General features: G+C 56.2%; 4 protein-coding genes across 4 annotated transcripts; 3 read left to right on the top strand and 1 right to left on the bottom strand.

The window, feature by feature from the left end:
* Positions 1–4735: 4735 nt before the first annotated feature.
* VOLCADRAFT_95242 (uncharacterized protein) lies at positions 4736–6467 on the top strand (the record flags this gene model as incomplete). The annotated part of the gene is made up of 3 exons (XM_002954403.1): positions 4736–4802; positions 5459–5761; positions 6439–6467. 3 exons carry the CDS (start codon positions 4736–4738, stop codon positions 6465–6467), a joined length of 399 nt encoding a protein of 132 aa, XP_002954449.1.
* A 429-nt stretch (positions 6468–6896) lies between these two features.
* Positions 6897–10456, bottom strand: snapG1 (uncharacterized protein; the record flags this gene model as incomplete). Its single annotated transcript, XM_002954328.1, has 8 exons — positions 6897–6905; positions 7071–7207; positions 7608–7798; positions 8460–8592; positions 8923–9177; positions 9417–9618; positions 10036–10212; positions 10454–10456. The coding sequence occupies 8 exons, from the start codon at positions 10454–10456 to the stop codon at positions 6897–6899; spliced, it is 1107 nt and encodes a 368-aa protein (XP_002954374.1).
* Positions 10457–10734: 278 nt separating this feature from the next.
* On the top strand, positions 10735–12291 carry VOLCADRAFT_95240 (uncharacterized protein; the record flags this gene model as incomplete). The annotated part of the gene is made up of 2 exons (XM_002954402.1): positions 10735–11239; positions 11333–12291. The coding sequence occupies 2 exons, from the start codon at positions 10735–10737 to the stop codon at positions 12289–12291; spliced, it is 1464 nt and encodes a 487-aa protein (XP_002954448.1).
* A 2472-nt stretch (positions 12292–14763) lies between these two features.
* On the top strand, positions 14764–18403 carry VOLCADRAFT_95239 (uncharacterized protein; the record flags this gene model as incomplete). The annotated part of the gene is made up of 5 exons (XM_002954401.1): positions 14764–15028; positions 15172–16012; positions 16408–16437; positions 17694–17806; positions 18132–18403. 5 exons carry the CDS (start codon positions 14764–14766, stop codon positions 18401–18403), a joined length of 1521 nt encoding a protein of 506 aa, XP_002954447.1.
* Between the last annotated feature and the right edge of the window lie 4708 nt (positions 18404–23111).

Here is a 23111-nt window from a genome sequence, read left to right as displayed (position 1 = left end):
CCACGAATGCCAGGCGTGCGTGTTTCCTATCGTCTCCTAAACGGCCCTTCATCGTCCATGCTGCCCTGAACACCCCACCCCACCCCACCCCACCCCGCCCTCACCTCCACCCTCACCTCCACCCAAGGGCAATAGCATGATCAAGCAGTACTGCGTCAAGGACGGGCTTCCGTGGACACTTCTAGAAGCTGCGTGTTACGGTGTGGTGCTGCAGAAACTGGTACGTTTGTGTGCTTGCCCCCCACGCGTGTTTTGCACTTTGTCGCTTCCCATCACCCTTCGCTTCACTGCTTCAATGCGTCGGGGGAGTTTTTCTTCTCTGCGACAGACCACCAGAGAATTGTTTGAGTGTGTAGCTATCAGCGGCGGTCCATGTATGGTGTGGGGGGGGGGGACAGGGGGGCCATATCGTCACCCCGCGGCCGCTACCCGGCGAAACCCTGCCTTCCCCGGTATTTCGGGGCACCCTCACCTAGTCACCCTAGTCAATTTCTCAGTGGATCGCTTTGGTTCCGCACCCACCACCGTCATCCAACGGAATCCCTGGTCGGCTCGCGAGTCAACTTTATCCCAGGTCACCACCGTCCATCGACTAGGGGCACTTTACCTTCCACCTTCCACCATCGAAAGGATTTTCGACCCTGACAGATCTCGATCCCGGGATCTCCCGGAGGCAATGTTTCGTGCCTTACCAGTAGTGTCTAACCTGAGTATGTATGTATGTATGTATGTATGTATGTATGTATGTATGTATGTATGTATGCGTGAACTGCTTTTGGATTCGCCGTTTGGTAAAACAACTTCTGCACTCCCTCCCCCTTCTCCTCCTGTTCTTCTTCTTCTTCTTCTTTCTCCGCACGCTGCTGCTCCTCCTCATCTTCCTCTTCAGACTCCACAGACGTTCGAGGCGGAGGCTGCGGTACGTTTCCTGGCCCGAGTGAAGGGCTGGAGACCGGCAGTAGCGGCAGCAGCAGCAGCAGGAGGAGGAGGAGGTGGAGGGTGCCATGAGCCGCCGCCGCCGCCGGCGGCTCTAGTCCTCAAGGTTGCCGCCGTCATGGCGGCAGCTGCCGCAAAGTACGACCTGACGGACTTCCTCCAGCGGGAGAACAGAAAGAAGAAACCGCCACTGCAGCACGAACACCAGCACCAGCAATATCATGCGCCCTTGCCGGCAGTGGAGTTAGCAACAGCAGCAACAGCAACAGCAGCAGCTGGCGCTGCCATGCATGGCGCAGGACGGCTGGAGACGGCTGGGACAGGAGCAGGGGCGGCGGCGGCGGCGGCTGCGGCGGCAGCTGGTCCGACGCCTCATTGCAATCATGCTGCGCTCGGCAACGGCCTGCCGTGCAATTCTGTCCATGCCACCAACTCGCCTATCGACACTGTAGGTGTGACGGCGCCGCCGCCGCTGGTTGAAGCTGCGGCTGCCAACACCGCCAACACAGCCACGGTCACCATGGAGGCGATGACGACGACGACGACGGCCTCACACCCCGTTCTTTTTCAGCGCGTCTCTGGCGGAAGGCCCGACGCTGCTGTGCGCAGCGGCGGCGAGGTCTACAGCAGTGACGGCGCCGCCGCCGCCGCTGCAGCTACTGAAGGCGACGTCACCGCCACCATCCACGCCAATAACGGCAATAACGATAACAACGATGAACGGCGGAAGAAGAAAAAGAAAAAGAAGGACAACACGATTAGCAAGAAACGAAAGAAGGAAGGCGACGCAGCGGCATCGGTGCGGAAGAAACGCCGGCGCAACGGCTCGTCAAGCGGCGGTTGCGACAGCACGAGCCGCTTAGAGGCCCGTCTTCGCGCTCACCTAGCCCGCCACAACGTGACTAAGCTACGGCGGCGCAATGTGTCTGAAGGCGTGGGCTGGACGTTACTTGACCTGGCGGAGAAGGATCGCTACGTCCGGCTGCAGCAGGTGGGCGGGGTTCGCTGGTTACGAAGATGCGATGAGATTTGAAAAGGTCTGCGTGGTGACGTGAATGATGTGTGGTCGGCGGCAAAACTTTACTCCAGCTCACGTCATCCCTATTTTTTCTCATGTCAGTTTTATTATTTTTTCGCCGCCTTTACACCCACCTTTACTATTTTACGGCTTGGGTCCAGTGCTCTTCTTCCGCTCTTGTTTTAGCCTTGGCGGCTAGGTAGGTAGGTAGGTAGTTTTCCGCTGTCGTCATCACTACATCATCCCGAGGACTGCTTTTTCATAACCGCCGACTGGTCAGTTCTGCTTCCTGCTCATCTGCCGCAGCACTCTTTCCTTGGCAGCAGCTTCACTCGCTCGTGGTTCGTCTTTCCCCCTCATCGCTTTGGACGGCAGTTTGTAATTTTTGGACGTCGGGGCAGTTGTCGTTTTTCCTTCTTGGTATCGCTGCCCGCCGCATATGTCCCTTTCCTCCTCCCAAACCCTTCGGTAGCTGGCTCTTCGTCTTTGTTCATTACGATTCCTCCCCTCTTCTCCCCTCTCCTCTTCGCGCCCCTCACCTCGCGTCCCTGCGCTTATTCTCTGCCCCCGCGGGGGCTGTCCTGTTGTGGTGTACGGCATGTTCCAGGGCTGTGACGAGTTGCAAGCTGCTGACGTAATTCGCGAGCTGTTGGACTCCAAAGTGGGGTCTGAGCGGCAGCTGACACCGGCCGCCATCCAGGCGGTACGTGCGGGCTACTGTGGGGCTGTTGCCGGGGAGCCCCTCCGGCGGTGGAAGCTTGTGCAAAACATGTGTATATTAGCCAGAATACATGTGTGCACGTGGACTTGTCTTTATGTATGTTTGCGCGTTTGTTAGTCGTACAACTGCACAAGAACTCTTCCATTTGCGGGTGTGTGGGGTGGGGGTGTATGGGGGGAGCCATCACCGCAGGAAGGAGAGCGGGCGGGCTCCGACGTGGCAATCAAGGAAGGAAGGTGGCACGCCAAGTCTGGTCTACTTCATCTGTTTCCTGTATTGAATGCCCCTTCTTGTCCTCGTTTTCCTCCTCCTCCTTCTCGGTCTTCTCCGCATCCACACGTGCCCGCCCTCCCGCCCCGCGTCCCTAGGTATCCGCCTCGGTGTGTAAGGCCCATGAACAGTACCAGATTGGCGCCTTCGTGGCGGCTGAGGTGCGCAGAATTCGAAAGCAGCGGCAGAAGAAGCAGCGGCTGCGACTCGCGCGTCAAGCGATGACACCGGGTGGTGGAGCAGGAGGAGGAGGAGGAGGAGGAGGCCAGGGGCAGGCGATGGGCGATGCGGATAATGCGGATAATGCGGTGCGGTGGGGAAACGTTGGGGCGCCGGCGGCTGGCAATGACAGTGGCAGTGGCGCTGTCGCAGAGATTGAGTACATTATCATAGATTGATGAGGGCGGTGTTTAGGATTGGGCGAAGAATTGGGCGAATGTTGGGTTTGCGAGTGGAACCTGTCCAACCAGTCCCTAGGCGCGGAACTCGCACATAAGCATATAATGTACAGTGGTGTTGCTGTTTCGGTTTGTCTGTATGTTTGTTCTGCGGGTGCTGCGGTTCGTGGGGGGCCAGGGGGAGGGAAAGGAGGGGATTGCTGTCAGAAGGGACGAAAAAGGCCGAGGGGGGTTTGCTTCAAACTGGTACCTATGTATGTATGTCGTTACAGGGTGGTTAAGCTTCACCAGCGGCCCCCTTTCCCGAGGCAGTTCCCTGCTCTCCCCTGCTAGAGGGGCACCCTAATCTATGTATGTATGTATGTGTGAGTTTTTGTTTGTGTTGAGGTGAAGGTTAAGGGTGATGGTGAATAAGCGCGTGTGTATACGGGTATGCGGTGTGTTAGTGCGGGTTAGTGTATGTGTTGCCGTCAGCTCAGTCCGCTGCAGCTCTTCTTGTTGGCACGTGACGTAAAACGTGGAATGGTCTAACCGTTTGTGGGTGGGCCTGGCTTTTGCGGTATATTTGGCTCTGCGTTCACAGCACGTACAGCAGGGCAGGGCAGGGCTCGGGAGCAGGACTCTCTCTTCATTTTAAGTTATATAGATAAAATGGCCGCCGCTAAGTTTCCACGGCAGTGTATACAGATGGTGCATTTAGAAAGTGTGGCTAGGTAATTGCTATAAGGAAAAAATACGGGCTTTCGTTCTGAGAGCTTTTTTTTTCTTGGTGGCGGAACACCTCCTTCGTGGTGGGGTGTGGGACTCTTCGTTACAGTGGACGTGGCGGTGGTGGTGGTGGTGGTGGTGGTAGTGGTAATAGTAGTAGTGGAATCCTCAACTGAAGCAGCTCTGATGCTAAACAACTCTGATGTTAAACGGCGCTGCTATGGACGCGGCTAGGTTAGTGGTTAGTTGTGTAGGACTAGCAGTTAGCGGTTAGCGGTTGTTGTCATACGACACCGAAAGCAGGTGGAGCCTTTAGAGAATTAGGTCAGGTCCAGGATCAGGTTCTCGCGTAGGGGGCGTGTTTGCCGGAATATCCATGGGAAACTGTTGTACAGCATTTGTACGACCCGTACAGCATGTCGCTTGCGATGACATCTGGTGACTTACGTTGGTAATCGCATGACCTCAAGAGCCATTGAAACATTTAAAAGCCGTATCGTACAAGATTATGAGACAGCGGACTAGGCTCTACAGCAGACAGCAAGGACAGAAGAAAGACAAGTATCCGTATTCTACGTTTTCCTTCGCTTTCATTAGGACTACTGCCTGAGATTAGAAGTAGGGCGTTCGGTGCTCTGGCGCCATGGTTGACAGATCTGATGCCTGCCAAGGACTACAGGAAAAATGGCAGCCACAACTACTAACCACCTTATTGCCAGCCATCGACACATCGAGGCACACAATGATTCCAGTGAGTCCATGCATTGATAAAACGTCTCTGGCATAAACGATCGTTTCTGTCGCAATATCTAGGACTTTGATATTTGATGGTCAAAATGGGACCAACATCGGTGCAAGTTATCGTTATAATGGGCGTAAGTGGTTGTGGGAAGACCACGGTAGGCAAGCTGCTAGCTGAAAGACTCAAATGTGATTTTTTAGAAGGTGATTCTGTCCACCCCGCTTGCAACATAGCAAAGATGGCCAGTGGAGTGCCGCTAACGGACGAGGACAGGTTACCTTGGTTGCTGGACATCCATGAAAAAATCGAATATGTAAGACGGAAAATTACTGGGCACTCCATGATGCAATGTTGCCATGTACCGCTTCCGGAGCACAGGGCGCTACATACACCAAAGGCCAATATTTAGGTGCATGGCAAACAAATTCTTATCGTAAATAGTTCCCCTTTAACCCAAGTCGACTTATCGTGTCTCACGAAGTCCCCTCGGCCCTCCCAAAAATACGCCATCTTCCAGCATTTGGTCCACGGCAAGCGCCTGGTTGTGTCCTGCTCGGCCCTCAAGCCCGCCTATCGCCACATTCTCCGGCATGGCATCACCCCGACACCTCCTCTTCCCGTAGCCGCGCCCCCGCCATCCTTATCATCCTACGCCCTCAACCCAGACGCAAGAATGCCCCGACGATCGGCTATTGCTGAGAAGGAAGAGAAGAAGATCCCCGCCATTAATGCCTCTGCGGACGATATCGCCAAGGCTGGCGAGGTCCTATCGCCACCGTCACCGTCGTCATCGTACTTATCGTCCGCTGTTGCGTTCGTACTCCTGGATCCCTCTCCAAGGGAACTGCGCCGACGGCTCCGAAACCGTGAACGCGCCGGCGGGCATTTCATGAAAGCCTGTCTGCTCGATTCGCAGCTTGCAGCTCTGTCCTACAGTGAAGACGAGCTGCTCGCGCATATCCGCGATGGTGACGGAGGCGGCGACCATCAGGGGAATGTAGGGGCCCGGGACGGCTGTAGCAGTAGCACTAGTAATATTGGCAGTAGCGGCGGTGGCAACGGCGGGGATGGCGGCAACAGGAAACAGAAAAACAGCCGCGTTGAAGGAGAAGATAACAACCTGGCTAGTCGTAGCGATGGCAGTAGCGACTGCGAAGATGACCGCAATAGTCAAATACTTGCTGGTCATCACTGCTGCGATGATGTATCCGGTCGAGGCGGTTACAGCTCGAACTTTCCAGATCCAGAAAGCATTGTGGACCAAGTGCTGCAACGGCTGTAGCAGCAGATGCATGCTGCCGAACACCTGTCTTCTTGGTGACTTCAAATAGCGCAATAGATGAAAGCAAGGCAAGCGACCAAAAAGCAGCTTTTCAGTGCGGTTGCGGCGAATACCAAGGAGCTGATACTATGTATGTCTGTAGCTTTGTATGTACTGCCGCAGCCGCCCCCCAGGACATAAACCCCACACCTCAAGAGTGTCTGGCATTTTCAAGCCACTTACCAAACCAACCATCTGTAACGTCGCCCTCCATAATGCTTGACTGAATTCATAAATCTCGATTTTACTGTGTGTGCGTGTATGATTTGGGGGCGCTCTGAGTCCTTCCTCGACAAACACGAGCGCACGCCCTCACGCACGCAGGAAGTACATCGACAAATCAACAACAATAACAACAACGACAACAACAAGTCGGATGGGGTGAACGGACTAGGGTGCCCCTCTAGCAGGGAAGAGCAGGGAACTGCCTCCAAGGGAAAGGGGGCCTCTGGTGAAGCTGTACCACCCTGTAGCAACAACAACAACAACCGTAATACAACACAACACAACACACGACGCGCACAAAGTCCAAACAGAAGAGAGACCTGCCGCGCCGCCCTGATCTCCAGTACCTTCGCACTCAACACGCATGCGGCCGTTTGCATTATGTTCCCCTCCCTCCCCTTCCTCCCTCCCCTACGTGCACACGAACAGCAACCGCACAAGCCTGTCCCGGCCGGGGGGGCTCCCCTTTGGGGTGGAAAACCACGACCAGGCGTAGACACATTCTTATTCACACGCTGCTCCGAAGCTCCAGAACCGATGTGCGATTCCGGCACAAGCTAAGAACCCTGCGACAGCAGGGCCCACCGGACCCAGGCAGGGTAGGCTCGGATAGGCTCGCGGTATGTTCGGATCGATGGACCACGATCGATGGACTGGCGACACCACAACCTCTCAGCCCCTTAGTGCCTTTTCATGTGTTTTTTTATGCACCAACAGGGTGATCGACACACCAGGCCTGGTCGGTCGTCGTTATCTGACAGCTTTTTTCTTTTTCCTTTGTGAATGTCTGTCTGCGGCAAGATCATCATTTTTGTACATCTGTGTCGGTGTTCAGCACCTTCTTGCTTCACAGTCCCTAAGGCCCAACCTGCAAGTGTACAGCAGCATCCGTACAAGCACATACACAAGCAACATCGACAGACAGAGAGAGAGACAGTTATACATACATACATACATCTGCACCGTGTCTAATGTTGCCACTCGTGTAATGCGTGTCACAATCACACACAACCCAGACCAACACACCGACAAGCCACCGACCCCTCCAGCCCCAAGAACCACACACCGTCTCCACCTCCACATACTCCCACTCCCCTACCCTCACAGTAAGGCATCATCCCTGCCGCCGCCGCCGCCCCGTGGCCCCCGGGCCCCTCCCCTCCCCCTTCCTCTCCGTGACCGCTCCCCTTGCTCCTCTCCCTCCCCCTCCTCCCCTCCCTCGCCACCTCCCTCCTCTTCCCCCGCCACTTCTCCTTCCCTCGTCCCACCCTCCCCCTCCTCCTCCTCCCCCTCTTCGTCCTCTGGATCCGCCATCAACCGTTTCAATTTTCGAGCCATACGTCGTATTTTGGATCCAGGCGAGGGCAGTCGTACAGCCAGTCGTGCGACTTGGCTATCTAATTGCTTAAATATCGGACGGGACTTGACAAGCGAAGTGATCGCCGCCTCATCGTTAAGCCTGATTGCGGGCGAGGGTGACGGTGAAGGGGGAGGGGAGGGCGTGAGGGTTCCTTCTGCTCTTCGCCGCCTTCAGCTTGACTTCGTACTACTACTAATACTACTACGACGACTACTACGGTTCTCTTCGCATTCCCGCTTTATTACACGACTCTTCTCTTTGATCTCGACGGCTAGGCAGTCATTTCGCTGTTTCTCCTCCAGACTTGGCGGCCAGATAGTCGTTCGCAATCTAGCTGCCCCACGTGGCCGCCGCGATGAGCGGTGTACCCGCTACGTCACCACCGGTCAGTAATTAGGAAATATTCCTGATGCAGTTCCTGATCCGTCTATCCCTGGTGTATCCGCGTCTATCTCTGGTATCCGCTTCTCTCGTCTGTGGTTCGTCTGCGGTTCGTGTTCCCTCCCCTCTCCCCCCTCAAACGACGACACAACCCCCCCGGTAAGTAACACAGCGACGGATGTGCAGCGACCCCCGTCACGGAGGGGCAGGGGGGGGGGAGCCGCAACAGGGTCCCCTCCTCCTCCGCCTCCTCCTCCTCCGCCTCCTCCCCCCCCCTCCTCCTCCCCCCCCCCCTCCTCCGCCTCCTCCCACCCCCTCCTCCTCCCCCCCTCCTCCTCCTCCTCCTCCTCTTCCTCCCCCCCCTCACATCCCTAGTTACCTGTACACCTCAAACAGCGCATCCGCCGCAAACGCCTCTTCGCTGCTTTCAAAGCTCTCCACATGCATGGCGTCCTGGAAGGTGGCCCAGGCGGCCTCAGCATCACCCGCCCACAGCCACGTCACCACAGCGCCTTCGGAGGGTGAGGGGATGGGCGGTGATTGGTTTCGGATTTGGATTTGGGGGGGGGAGGGGAGGGGAAGCGGGCACTGGGGGAGGTACAGAAACGGACCTGCGGAGGACCATTAGGGGTGAGGGGGCTAAATAAACCCTAGGTAAAAACACACACGCGAAGCCCCCGAACCCGCGCTTCCCACAGCTTCCCACAGCGTCCCACGCCGAACGACATAAATTGGAAACAGGTAAGACACCAAAGATACCAGAGATCATTATTCACGTACGACAACGTACGACAGCTGTACGGCGACGTTGGACACCCAAGTTATTATAAGGTGTTGCTTACCTAGGTACGACTTGTTTTGCGTGTTTCGCGCTCCGACTTTGTCGGACAGGGCTCCGAACCTCATGAGCACTTCCACGGCATCCGCCCACCGCTCAAGTCGAAGCAGGAAGGACGCGGCCGCGCGGAATGAGTCCACCGCGTAGGCCTCCCGCTCGCTGCTTTCGTACACGTCCAGGGCGTCGTAGTACAATCGTACGGCCTCCTCGGGGTCCGGTTCCTCCAGTACACGTGCGCCGCGTGTGAGGACCTCTCCAGCTGATGATGCGCGTGGGGGTGTGTTGGGATGTGCCTTACGTGCGGCGTGTGAGGTGTGCAGTGCGTGTTTTTTGAAGAGCAATGTGTAAAGAGCCAATAGAAATGTGCGGCGCTGCAGACTATGTGTGTGTGTGTGTGTCCATACGCCTCGCGCCCCTAGCACCTTTACCCCCCTACCCACACCCTCCGGCCCCCCGTCCACAAGACACGCCTCTCCCCCCCCCAACAAACACACACACCCGTAGTGGGTTTTCCGCACTCTAGGTAGTAGTCGGCCGCCATTTTGAAGTACTTGGCGGTTTCTTTGGGCCTGTTCTGCTGCCGGGACAGATCCGCTATCACTTCGTAATGCTTGGCAGCATGCCACTGAGAGCCCAGTCGCTCTTGCGCGTGCGCGGCTCTCTCATACGCCTCCAGGGCTTTGTCGATGTGGCCGAGTTGCTTCAGTTCAGGAAAGGCAAGGCAAGGGAAAGGGAAAGGCAAGAGAAAGGGAAAGGGAAAGAAAGGGGGCAATGTGGGAGTGAGTTGGGTAAAGTACGGGGACAGGCAGAGATTGGGGGGAGTTGGGGAGGTAAGGAACACCCGGAGTAAAAAGAAATGGACGCAGCGAACGGGCGGTGCCGGAAGAACGGTGGCTGTAGGCTGTGGAAGGATGTACGGAACTCTCACCTCAAAAAAATTAAAGGCACATGTGTGTATGTACATATCATATGTATTTGCGAGGTTACAAGACGTTACAAGCAGCTCTGGGGCTCTTTGAAGGTGAGGTAATGTGGGTGGTGGCGAGGAGGAGGAGGTAAAGGCTCGGGCACAGTTGGCATTGAGTACTTTCAGCATAGCTTGGGGGGTGATGCTTACCTTGTACAGCAGAGCCGCTTTGTCCAGCATGGGCGCAGCAGCTTCCCAGTCGGGCTTGAAGCGCAGCTCAAGCAGTGATGGCGCCGTTAGACCCTTCGCCTTCTTCAATAAGTCCTTAGCCTCCTTCTCCATAGTCAATGCCTTTTCCTTGCTGATTATTGAATTCATGGCGCTCAGCTGCAGCGGCAGGGGCCGTCCCAAATCGCCCCAGCGTAACAATGTGAGTCAGCCTAGCACGTGGTAAATGGTCAACGCTGCTATACAGCTCCAATGATCTTGTATGTCACTATTTACCAAATTCGTGTTAGTCTGGGTTTGGCTTGTCAATGAACAGAGTTGCAAGGAAACGCACCAGACAATCCAGTTTTCAAACCATAAGAATGAAACAATGTTCTTCTCCTTGCTAACAGACCCTCACCATAACGTGTGCCTCTAACTACCCACGTCTGTTACCTGTTGGGTTCCGCATTTGACAGTTGAGGTGGTTGTATCTCCTGTGCCGCGCGTGAAAATCTGTAACGCTTCAAAACCCTAACCAAGGAATTTGTTGTATCTTTCAAACAATAAGGAATCTGCATTCTGCATACAGCCCTTCACTATTGAACCGCATTTGAATATTTGCTTTTGCTGCTGATAAGCCTGCGATTCAGCTCAAAATGACAATGTGACAAAGATTATCTGGCCATGGAGCCGCAACGTATGCTGCTTGAGGAGGCTGCAGACTGGGAAATGTCGGACGTGAGCTTGGCGGCTGGCAATCCCAAGCCCCCCGATAAGCAGCGCCAGCCCCTGGGCGACATAACAAACTTACAGGCCTTGCAAACGCGGCCGCGCATTAGCCGTATGGCAGCTGTTGTTGAGAGAAGACTGATGCGCTCAGCAGCAACAGCAGCAGCAGCTGTCGCGGGACACCAGCTGGCAGCGACTGCGTTAGAGGAACTCAGGACAGACCCTCTCCAACCCGCAGGCGAAGCAAGCGGCTCCCGTGCCGAACCAGATGCACGCATGGCTACGGAGACAGTCGCCAACACGGACACAGACGGGGCCCCACAACATCTTGACCCGGCTGGCGCTGGAACCCCTGCCTTACTGCCAACCAAGCGCCGGCGCTCGGGCCCTGGTTTTGAAATCGGCGCATACGCCCATACTTCATCTGGCATGAAACCGCAGCAGCAGCGGCAACAATCAAAGACAGCAGCAGCAGGTCAGCGGGAAGGTGACGCGGATGAAGCAGCAGAGCTCAGCGGAGAGCCGCCGCCGCCGCCCCCGCCTGACTTGGCGCCCCTACCCGCCGCAGAACCATCAACGTGGCAAGGAATGGGGCCGGCTGCGCCGCCTCCAGCGCCAGCGCCGTTAACAACAGCACCACCACCACCCGCACACCACCTGGGCTCCACAGTCCCCGCCGAGGCCCCCATACATACAGCTGGTGCCCTGGCACTGGCCTTCCTGACACGAGCCATGGAGGACAGCGTGCTGCGTGGTTTCGGCATCGCGATTGACGACAGCACCCTGCCAGCAACCGCGCTCGTCATATTCACCCGGCCTGGTCTGCCCTTTCGGTTGCGGCTGGCGCCAAAGACAGCCCCGGCACCCGGTCCGCCGGGTGCTGCTGCTGCTGCTGCTGCCATGGAGGTGAGTTTAGAGGCCCAACGACGAGGGCTGTGGGTGAAGGCCAGCCTGGACCACCTTCAAGCAGCGTCGCGACTCCCCGCTGGGGATATCTCTTCGGTGCAACAGCTTGAGGAGCTGCTGTACTACTTGAGCGCTTGTCGCATGTGTCCCGGCGATTCGAATGAGCGGCACCTGGCATTCGCCGAGACCTGCGGGGCAGAGGGAGGGTGCCGCCATGACGGCCGCCGCGAGGGCAGGGTCGTGTTTGACGGGGAGCCGAGCCTCACGACGCGCACGCTGCTCCCGAAGACTCTGCGGGGCGCGGAGTGCAATCTTCTACTGCCGCCGGGATGCAGTTCCCCGTGTGGCAGCTGCAAGGCCGCCAGCCGCTACTTGGACACCCGAGTTTGGCGTTTCTTGAAGGCGAAAGAAGGAAAGATTGGGCTGTTTAAGCTGGTCAAGGCAGGGCTTTTGGCGGCAGGACGGCAGAGTCGTGATCACGGGGGGGTCCTTGGGCAGCGGCGGGCTCGGCGTTTGCTGAAGAAGAAGCGCCATGCACAGCTGATCGCAAAGGAGAGCATAGTGGGGAAGATGACGAAGACGAAGAAGACGACGATGATGATCACGAAGAAGAAGAAGTAGGTGAAGGGTTTTTTTCAGCGTCCTGATCCTCTGGAGCGCTACTGTGCGGAATGGGATGGGAATTGGGTAAATGTTTATGGCGTGTGTCTGTGCGCGCATGATGCCGGGGGGACATGATTTAGCGCTGTGAAATTGCGCCCTGAGGTGTGCTGAGGTGGGTGGGTTTTCATTGGCTGGCTAAGTATTATTTGCGTTATGGCAGGTTATGCTTTAAAGGGGCGCGCGTGTGCGGGACTTGTGCGTTCTTGTTGGGTCAGGATGTATATGTGCACAATTGTTGTGGAGGGCTGAAGGTTGAAGTTGCGTTACTTGTGCGATAGAAAACAGACATACCCGGGAACCTGGTCCGGTGTGTCATGATGTGGTGTAACATATGCGATCATTTGGGATCGCGACGCGCGCGTGCGTACAATACGTACGGCCAATACGTACGGCACGTAAATATTCTTTTGGAGGATCGCAACTGTAATATAGTAATCTGTGTATCTGTCTGTATTTTAGGAATTGAGCCGGGAAGGGAAGGAAGGAAGTGGCGATAAGGTTGGCATTTGGGGCTTACCTGACCGAGGGGCTGTCGAATGGCGTTGTCTATGAGGAGTGGGGCCGACATCGATGGCGGTATGTGAGGTAATGGCTAATGGGGAGTGCAGTACCTAGTACCTTGGACAGGACGTTGCCGCTGTCGGCGGTGGTGGAGTCGAAACGATTGTGCAGATCCGTCTTTCGGATGTGGGTAGAAGACTGGCTTGCTTGCTTGATGATGGTGGTGATGATGATGATGCTTGCTTTCTGTAAGGTGCATGCACTGGTTTACCTCGGCGGGGAGATTGGCAGCGCCGTGGAGGAGGGGGGTTGAGGGAAGGGGGGGTGATGGATCCACCAATGATGTACTTCCAGTGCGAGAAATGGTAGGTGCGGTGCGCGGCTATTTGGAAGGTGGTGGGTGTACGGCTACGTGCTTTTCTGGCCGTTGTAGTTATATAGGTTGGATGCGTGCATCGCATGCGGCCCCCACATCACGCCACAACAGCGACGTATCTGGATGAGCTGCCGCTAGCTGCTACACTAAAGTGCATCCCCATAAAAGCACCTTTGGCAGCAGGTGCGTGTGTATGTGTGTATTACACCTCGGTTGCGTGACACAGAGAGGTGCAATGAGCGCTCATACGAGCCAGAAGCCAGAGCCAGAGGCCCAAGGGCCTCCTAAGAGCCAGGGAGATTCACGGAGGGGGGTTATTTGTGTATGGATGCGCATGAAAGCTGTGTTCGCGTCCCAGCCTTGCGCCTTTTTGTTGAGCTGAGTGGCGCCTCTCGCGCGCCTCTCGCTTAGCATGGCTTACAAAGTCTTCTGCGCCGCACCGTTGCATAGCTAGGGGCTGGGAGAGCGCCCCGGCTGGCGGGAGGGAGGGAGGGAGGCGCGTGCGCGGGTGAACTAACGGATGTGACCGCCCGGCGGAAGAACGGGAAAAGTCCTGCAAAAGTGCTAATTCGCCGCATTACGTATCATCATGGTGTCTATGCAAACCACCTCAACTTTTAAACTCAGCTTAGCTCCTGTCATGTTTTATTTCCGATCTCAACATTCATTACTAGTAAACATACAGTTGGGCTGCCAACTGCTGCTGCTGTCTGCTGCCAGCAGCACTTCACGTCGGCTTCCAATGCTGTTCCGAGGGTATGAAACAGGCGGATTCAGAAGGAACTTCCGTAAACTCCTGTAAACATGGTGTGCGTCTCGTCACGTCACGGGATGACACGGGATCAGAGCAATGTAACCTCATCAGATTAAGGACGATGGTAACCTCGCTTCTATGACTCCATAACGAAGTACCTGGCGTATAGGCATCAGGTTCATTGCTCGTACTCCTCAGAGCGGGCATTTCGCGTAATAACCAAAGACCGGGAGCCAGGCAATGGCACGGCACGTCGTCATGGCTTCCGCGACGGACAGTGGCAACCTGGGGCTGCAAAATGAAGGATGGCAAATGGCAACGTTTAAGTTAGGTTTTAATACATGAAAGCTCGTGATGGCTATTAAGGTTTGCCTGCAATTGCAACGCGGCGCGATTCGAACGGCTCTTGGCAGCCCATATGCAGCCAGGCAGAAGCTTTGTAGAATCTCGCAAGGAAGAATGATGCTTGCGCAAAAATTGAAAATATGGCCTCATTAAACACAAAAAATGGCCATATTAAACCACGTATCGCCGGAATTGCTGTTGCGGAATCGGCGCCGTACTGCACCAGTCATGTTGTACTAAGGATCACGAAAACAGATGTCAACTAGTCAACTGACATCCCTGGAGATGTTTTTGGATCAACGAATCAGGACGTCAGGGTGTGTGCAATAGTTGATGTAGCATGTAGGCATTGGATTTTCAGCTGGGTTACGACAAGCTAGAAACGTCGTTGAGACGCTTGCTTCCACCAGTAGGCGTCAAACGAATACCTAAACCTTCTCTAAACAAGGAAACGATGACAGCTCGACAAGGAGACTTTCGCGGTTTACTCAGAGTTTTCTTTCTGACCTTGTTGGTGGCGCTCGGTGCTTCCGCTCCGTTTTCTGACAGCATTGCTGCAACGGCAGTTCCAAAAGGAAATGCAGCATGGCTATATCCTGAGACTCAGCAGCAAGTCGACGATTGGAAGGCGCAGTTGACTACTTTCAACCTGGCCGCTGGCGCAGAACGGGCGATTCGCGTACTCTACGTCTACAGCACCGATCTGGAAACGACATACAGTGAGCATTACGCATGAGTAAAATGAGCAATAAACCGAGTTTTTCGTAACTTTGCAAAAGCACGTGTCTATATTGGTTTCAAAGCCATCATTAAGCTTCACCATCATCGCTCCTCCTTATTAAACCCCATCCCACCATCGCAGCCAAGCCCGTAATTGGAACACTGGCCAAAACAGCGGTCACTACCTTGCGCGGCATCCCCAACGTCACCCATGTCGCCGCCATCATTGACGCCGACCTCACCGCAAGCTACGCCAACCTCAACAAGCTCACCACCGCCAAGATCAACGCCCTTGCCGATGCCCACGCAAGACTCTACTGCGAGTCCTCATTCGACGGCATTCAGCTCGACTTGGAGCCCTACAATCCCACCTATAAAAACTCCGTCCTTACCTTTGTCCGCCGCCTTTCCTTGGATCTGCGAGATCCCTCATACTGCACAAGACCCAAATTTATCGCTTTCTTTGTAGGGCCCCGTCAAGCTGACGCCACGCTATACGGCGCCCTCGGTCCCAACGGCTACGCTGTGATCAGCGGCTATGACCTAGACTCCCCCGGCCCCGGCCTTCCCGAAACTCCCGAACAGTATCGCATAAACCTCAAATCGAACGTCAACTTCGTCATCAACAATGCGAATTCGACGTACGGCAAATTTTCAATCGGGCTGCCCTTCGCCGCTTCCGCCTGTGAATTCGAGTCCGGCGTGTCCCTGACCGACCCATCTAATATCATCCAGGGTTATCCCATGTACGACCCCGTACGGCCGAGCTACATTCCCTCCGCCTTTGACGTACTGAACCAGACAATCGGTTCCAGCGGCCCGAGTCTGACTAGTAGGTTTTTAGGTGTGAGTGTGTGGGGTTTTCTCAGTCGTGACGTGAGAGTGCTGGGCTACCGGCACACGCCCAAGAATGTGTTTGACACGCCGGGAATGATGTCGTACATGGCGGCAAACATGCCCCGAAAGGCGGTCATGCCGCTGTCGTAAGGCCGGGCCAGCTTGACAGCAGGCGACCCAAATTACAAGAGCATGGCGTACAGGCGAGATTAGCAGGGAGGGAGGGTGATCCTGGTTAGCTACGTATATGTACATACATTTATGTAGGTGTGAATGACTATGTATGCATATATGTATTACATATTGAGCCGGGCCTGACGCTGGCCAGGGGCACCTAACCCGGTACCCCGACGTGAACGACCGCCGAAGCCTTCTCCCCCTAGCGGGAGGGGAGGGCCGTGAGGGGTCCCCTCACAGTCACCTCCTGCTCGTCCGAGGGCGCGCGACCCGGTGTTTCTACCTCATGTAATCGATGATGAGAGAGCGCGCGGTGGCTACGAAGGCCCTCAAACAACCAACCTCAGCACACGCTGCGGCACAGTCCCGCCCAGGCAGTCTGCACCATCTGCAGGTGCGGCTGCCCACCCTGGGTTGGTACTTGCATCACCTGGGGCGGTGCCTTGAGCTCAGAAGCAGAACCCTACAAACGTGGCTACCCTCGCTACGATGTATGTGTGAGAGCCTACCTGGTTACTTAGACGGATTTAGCGGCTAGTCCACTTATGAAGGTGTTGATAAACACCGGGGGTTTCCCTTGGGGTTTTATAGTCGCTTGCAGTCCGTCTGAGGCGCTCGGGATAAGATACCGTACAATAGTAGATATTCCTGCAGAAGAGAGTCGCACCTTCAAGAGAAGAGTTACGATACAGGTCTGGCCGTGACGGGCAGACATGTGCAAGATTGTGTACGGAATCGAGTATGTGTACGGATCGTTACAGTCATAGCCGTAGCCATGTATTGCTTGGTACGGCTATAGTCGAAAGGTGACTAAAATAGTTGTATGTACTGTGTGTACGATATTCACCTCGACGATGGAATGATAAGAAGGAATGGAGTCCCTACTCGGAAATTTCTTAAGTCCTGAGCCAGGCTCTTACAGTATGTATGACGTTGATTGCACTGTCGGCTGAAAAGCCGGGGGCCCAGGGCCGAAACACAGTCGGGGGCCCGGACGCACACGGCCAGTTAGTCTCATGCATTCCGGCCCTGGGTCAGGCAACGTTAGAAACGACGGCTGGCGCTAAACAGAACTGGCTGTAGGCCAACACTCCTCGCCCAACACTCACTCAATCGAGGACCGCTCCATAAGCACCCGCACGAACAAAAACTGTGTAGTCTCTTAAAAATCCACTTCGTGCAACCTTTCCCCCTGCCACCAACGCAAGCCGGTGTGCTGGTAGACGCACACATATATACATATACACACACGTTCCGTCCCTCTTCGCCTCTGATGTCCGCCCCGTCCCGATACATGCAATCCTGGACTCGCCATGGACAGTTCAAGTCCCCTACATATGCGTACATAGGTACATGCAGAGATGCATAAAACATAATGAATACGGCAAATCATTCAATTGAACACGTTTGCTTCTACATGCCGCGCGGGATGTGTATGACGCATAACGGCGGCGCACCCGTATAAGTGCGACAACGGGTAACGACAAGGGCCATCAGCTCGACAGCGGATGGTTGGCACGACAGTAAAAGCAGCACTTGGCGGCCTCTGAACGACGACAGTGGTGGAGGCCCTGCGTCAGCAGCAACGCAACGCAACGCAACGCTCCTCACAACCTTTCCTCGGGGTCAACACAACACTCGGCACTGCAGTGGCAGCAGACTACAGAGGCGGCGACAGCGACCTTACTACCTTTACTTCCCCATTCAACAAACCAAGGCACGAGAGTACCAGACGCCGAATGCCTCCGTACCCCCTATTCGAGGTACATCCTTCATGGATGAATATACGACGCGCGCGTGACCCTTGCACACGCATGTATTTATACACACAACACACATACATACGACCGCGCTAAGCCTCCTCCTCATCATCATCATCATCATCATCACCATCGCCATCGTCGTCTCACCACTCAACATATGCAGCAACGCATGGATAGATACACGACAAATTTCTTTATATATGCATTTTGTGGTGGCGTTACTTCGACATACAGCAAGCAACACAGCAAAGCAAACCCCCCGGACAGTGCACACTTCCAGCCCTAGCACACTACCGCCGCGCAGAGCGTCCTCGGCTACCCGCAGGTGACGGTGACGGCGGCGATGACGGCAGTTGTTGCTGTTGCTGCGGTGGCGGCCCGCCAGCACACCTTGCACGTACCAAATCGACCCACTCCTTGCGAGTCACCCGCCCGCGTCCACGCGCAAACACCTCACCCTCCCAGCCATTCCGCGTGAGCCAGTCCTTAAGCTCGTCCACCTGTTTGGGGTTTACAGGAGTTACTTTTACAGGAGTTATTTTTGGAGATTTCCTCGCTGGACTTTTGCGGATTAGGAAAGGGAGAGAGAAGCTGTGACAAGGGTTTTTCGTGGGGCTGCGGGCGGCGGCAGGCGCAGGAAGCCAGAGGAAGACCTGGAACGGTGCACAGACATCAAGCGAGAAAAAAAACGGTGTGCAGTGCACACACGGACCGCACCCGCATTCACGTTGCGACACACGTTGTGCGAGCACTCACGACATACACGTGACCACAAAGCAGTGCAGGCAAAAAAGCAAAAAAGAAAAAAGAAATAAAAGCAAGAAAGGCATACGGTATACGCTACATGCTCGTCGTCAAGAGCATAGGAGGCCATAACGGCGAGCATCATTCCCGGCGAAGGATCTGTTCCCCTCCGCGAAAGGTTTCCGTGGTTGAACCAAGAATGCACGCAGAGAGGACGCAGAGACAGAGAGACAAAAGCACATAGCCCCAGAAAATATCATAATTTTTTCGTATACTACCCAACAAACCATAAAAACCCTAAGGTACACAAAGCAAAAATCGCACAAAACCAAAAGGATAAACGACAGACACGCGCACGTCCTGTATCGCGGCTCGGATCAATTAAAGAAACAAACGAACACGAACACGGACAGGGACAGCCACAAAGAGGAGGTCTTGCCTTCAAAGAGTTCAGGTTGGAAGGCAGCGCGGGCGGCAGTGCACCAGTGCTCCCCGTCGTCGTTGCGTTGGTGGTCGCAACCAAGGCAGCAGCTGTGGGGCCCGTCCACGCAGCCGCGGGTGTGGTCGCAACAGCCGCCGCCGCCGTCATGGGTGTGGCCGTGGCCGTGTTGGTTACGGCGGCGCCACCTCTCCCGCCACTAGCCCCCCCTGTCCGAGTTCAAGTTCGAGGTCTTCTGAGTAGTGCTGAGTATAGCTTAAAAAGCGTGTGAGGTGGCGCCGCGGCCGGGGGAGGACTGTACTGTAGTGTTATGTGAAGGAAAAGAAGAGGGAACACCAGCACACACACTCCCGACCCGAGAAAAAAAGGAAAAAAAATTACGTCTGTCTTGACTCGGATTTGAATCCAACCAGATGGCGGCCCCAGACAAGAAGGCAGATGGGGACACGGGCAGGCAAGATTGCAATTTATAATATAACGATCGAAACATGATTTTAACATAGTTGAAAGAGGACACCCACGCGAGCAACAGAGAAAAAGAAAGTGTCACCTAGTAGGTGGATTATGAGGCACGGAGACGATGGTGGCGGTTCCCCTCTCCCTCCCTCCCTCCCTCCCTTCCTAGAATGACCTACCTCGCGGCCCCGTCCGAAGCACTTCCCGCTCCACACTGTACGGAGTTCCTTCCCCACCAACACCAGCTCCTCCAACGGCCGCCACCGGCGTCACCGCCGCCGCCGCCGCCGCCGCTGCTGCTGTAGCAGCGGCGCGCCGCTGCCGCGCCGGCTGTCGCTCTTTCACCGTGCCCGCTGCCGTACCCGCCATCTCCACCTCAATGACGCCATTATCATCACTACCATCATACCCACATGTACCGCCGCCGGCATGATCAAATGGGCTCGGCCCCGCGTCAACCATCTCCGCATCCACCTCTTGAGGTCCGGGTTCCTCGTCCATTCCCGCCGCCGCGCGCCCGCGCTTGCGCCGCACGCCGGGCGTCGCAGCCGCCGCCGCCGCCGCCGCCCCGGCTTGCCTGGTTTTGCGCGCCGCCGTCGCCGTCGCCGTCATCGCAGCTCCTGCTTGTGAGTTCCTTAGCTGTTCAAGGCTCGCCTGCAGGAGGTCCCTTTCCTTCTGAACATGCTTCAAGTTGATCTCAGCGGCGACCAACTGGGCGGATGCAGACCGGGCTTGATGACGAGCCTGTGTGGTGCGGTGCGATGTGATGTGATGTCAAACACGGCGGCGCCATGGAGGATGGATGACGTGATGCATGGAGCATGACGTGATGCATGGAGGATCCTTCTCCCCCTTCTCCTCCTCTTCCCAAACAACGGGGAAGACACCAATACACGCACACGCACACACACACCTCCGCCTCCGCCAACCTTGCCGCCTCCGCCGCCCTCCGCCCACTCTCCGCCTCCGCCGTTCTTGACGCTAGCAGCTCATCCAGTGCCGACTGACGATGTTCCAACGCCGCCCGGTCCGCAGCCGCCATCCGTGCCTCCCCCTTCGCCGCCTGCAGCTGCGCCTGAGCAGCAGCTAGCTCAGAACGTAGCCTGTATGGTTTCGGGGGGTTTAGGGTTTTTTGTGGGGGAGGGGGCACCACAGCAGGATTGGGGTTTTGATTACGGCCGTCAATAACTAACGGCCGTTGCGGCTGCCGGATGTTCAGACAGCGAGTGCGTCTTGCGTTGGTGGGGAACTGGGGCGGTGAGCAGGCAGCAACAGGTGGTGGTGGTAGCGGTGGTGGTAGCGGTGGTGGTAATGGTGGTGGTGGTGGTGGTGATAGTGGTGGTGGTGGTGGTGTTAGTGGTGGTGTTAGTGGTGGTGTTAGTGGTGTTAGTGGTGGTGTTAGTGGTGTTAGTGGTGGTGTTAGTGGTGGTGGCTGTAGTGGTGGTGGTGGCTGTAGTGGTAGTGGTGGTAGTGGTAGTGGTGGTGGGATCCGACGCGCAAATCGTTGTGATATATAAAGGCTTCTGTAACGGCGCAGGGGCAAACATATGCAAGTCGAGATGTACAGCGGAAATGTACAGGCGAGATGTACAGGTCGTCGTACGGTCGTACGGCATAGTCCCACCTACCTGGCTGTATCGAAACCCGCGGTTTCCGTTTTACGTCCCGCCAGCTCGACTCTCGCCGCTGCCACCTCCTCGCGCAGCGCCGCCGCCGCCTCTTTGCCCGCCGCTGCGGCGGCGGCACGTGCAGCGGCGGCCTCCGCTACCGCCGCCGCCTCCGCGCTGCGCGCCGCCGCCAGCTCCCCCCGCAGCTTCGCCTCCGCCGCCAACGCGGCGTCCAGCGAGCTGCGTAGCGCCGTTGGCCCTTGAGTCACCTTCAAGTACGGTAATAGTACGGTAGTACGGTTGAAACCAACACTTCCTGGTAATTCTTGGATTTACATTACGAAATCCTAGCGCACACAATTTGCGCATATTTGTATGTTCTAAAGAGGATGCTAATATAGCGCCAATCACAACAGCTGGTAAGAATTGTTTCAGCGTGTCGTGTCATGCTATCGCAATACGATTGTCGGCGAGCCGCAGCCGCAAACACGGCGACTGACCCTGGGGCCCCGCCGCCCCCGCTCTCACCTCCGTCATCTTGCTTTCCAGCTCCGAAACCCGGCCCGCCGCGGTCGCCGCCCGGCTGCGTGCCTCCTGAGCCAGGCGCCGTAGCTCCGGAACCACCGTACCCGCAAGAAACTCCGCTGCCTGGCGGTGGTGTGGTTTTGCAAGGTGGTCAGAATGATCACACGTGATACAAAAAAGAAAACAGAGAATCGCTGAAAGCTGCTTACATCCGAATGCAAAATTTCCCATGCAAAATGGCGGTGGTGTCATGGTGGTGGTGGTGGTGGTGGTGGTGGTGGTGGGTGGCAGTGGTTTAGATCGGGGAAGACAAGTCAGCACAGGGGGCCCGCAGGCACGGGCACGGGCACGGGAAATGGGAGGAAAAGAGGGACGTAGACGACCGATCGTGGCGGTTGCGGATGGATGGACAGACGAACAGACGAAGGGGCCCAGCGCGAGGGACGAAGGATGGACGAAGAGGAGGAGGAGGAGGAGGAGGAGGAGGCGGGACCCATCATATCTTTAATACATCAGCGCCATCTATGACTTGCTCAGACAGACAGACAGCCAGACAAACAGACAGACACAACGTATCCTTAACCCTTCCCCCCCACACACACTGCTCACGGCTCAGGTGATAAAAACACACGCATACGCATACACACACACACTACCCCGCCGCCGCGCCCACCCCTAACCCCCTAATCCCCGAGCGTGCAACACGTACTCGGATGTATCTGTCGGGTCCCAGCCCGGCGTCATTGCCGTACTCCCGTAAGAAGTCGTGCAATCGTGCTTCCGCCGCCGCCAGGTCGCTCCCCTCCTCCCGTATGGCCTGAAGGAGGTCAAGGAATGGGAAGGGTAATAGGGACGCGCGCGTGTGTGTATGTATGTGTGAAGGGGTTGGAGGCGAGGTGGGGCTCCCGGTGCTGGGGGACCCCCCGGGGGTTATTGGGACTTAGGGTTTTATGAAGCATGCAGGTGCAAGTGCAAGTGCAAGTGCAGGTGACGAAGCCCGAAAAGCTTGGAAATATCCGAGGAGGGGAAAGGGGAACTGGTTGCAGGATTTATGCGCAAAGTTACAAATGACATTCGGCAATTGCTGACGTCCATGTATACCTATAGAGGGGTTGGGGCTGAAGGGGACCGGAGGCTGGACGCCGAGGGGAATTACGTGTGGACGTACGTTGACGACAGCAACGTACGTTGTCGGCGTGCCGGGAGTTTTATGTGTGTTTTTTTGGTGGTGGTGGGGGAAAGAGTGTTCTGGGGGAAGAGGTGTGGGACTTCACCCCAATTTTCTTCCTCCTCTCCTCGTCTTTGCCCCCGGCTTCCCCCCCTCGCCCACCCCCCCTCCTCCTCCGCCTCCACAGCCATAGCCCCCGGGGGGCCACTCCAACTGACCGCACGAAAGCTCCTAGCCTGCGCCCCCAGCAGCTCCACCGCCCTCGCCTCCGCCTCGGCCCTCTTGGTCAGACGCAGCGATGTCGCCAACGACGTCGCCTCCTCACGCAGCCGCCGCAGGAAGGGCTCCCGCTCGCAGGTTCTCCTA

This window comes from Volvox carteri (assembly GCF_000143455.1).
Source record: "Volvox carteri f. nagariensis unplaced genomic scaffold VOLCAscaffold_42, whole genome shotgun sequence".
Taxonomy (NCBI): domain Eukaryota; kingdom Viridiplantae; phylum Chlorophyta; class Chlorophyceae; order Chlamydomonadales; family Volvocaceae; genus Volvox; species Volvox carteri.
Note: the sequence above shows the minus strand (reverse complement) of the source record. Positions and strands in the feature narration are given on the sequence as shown.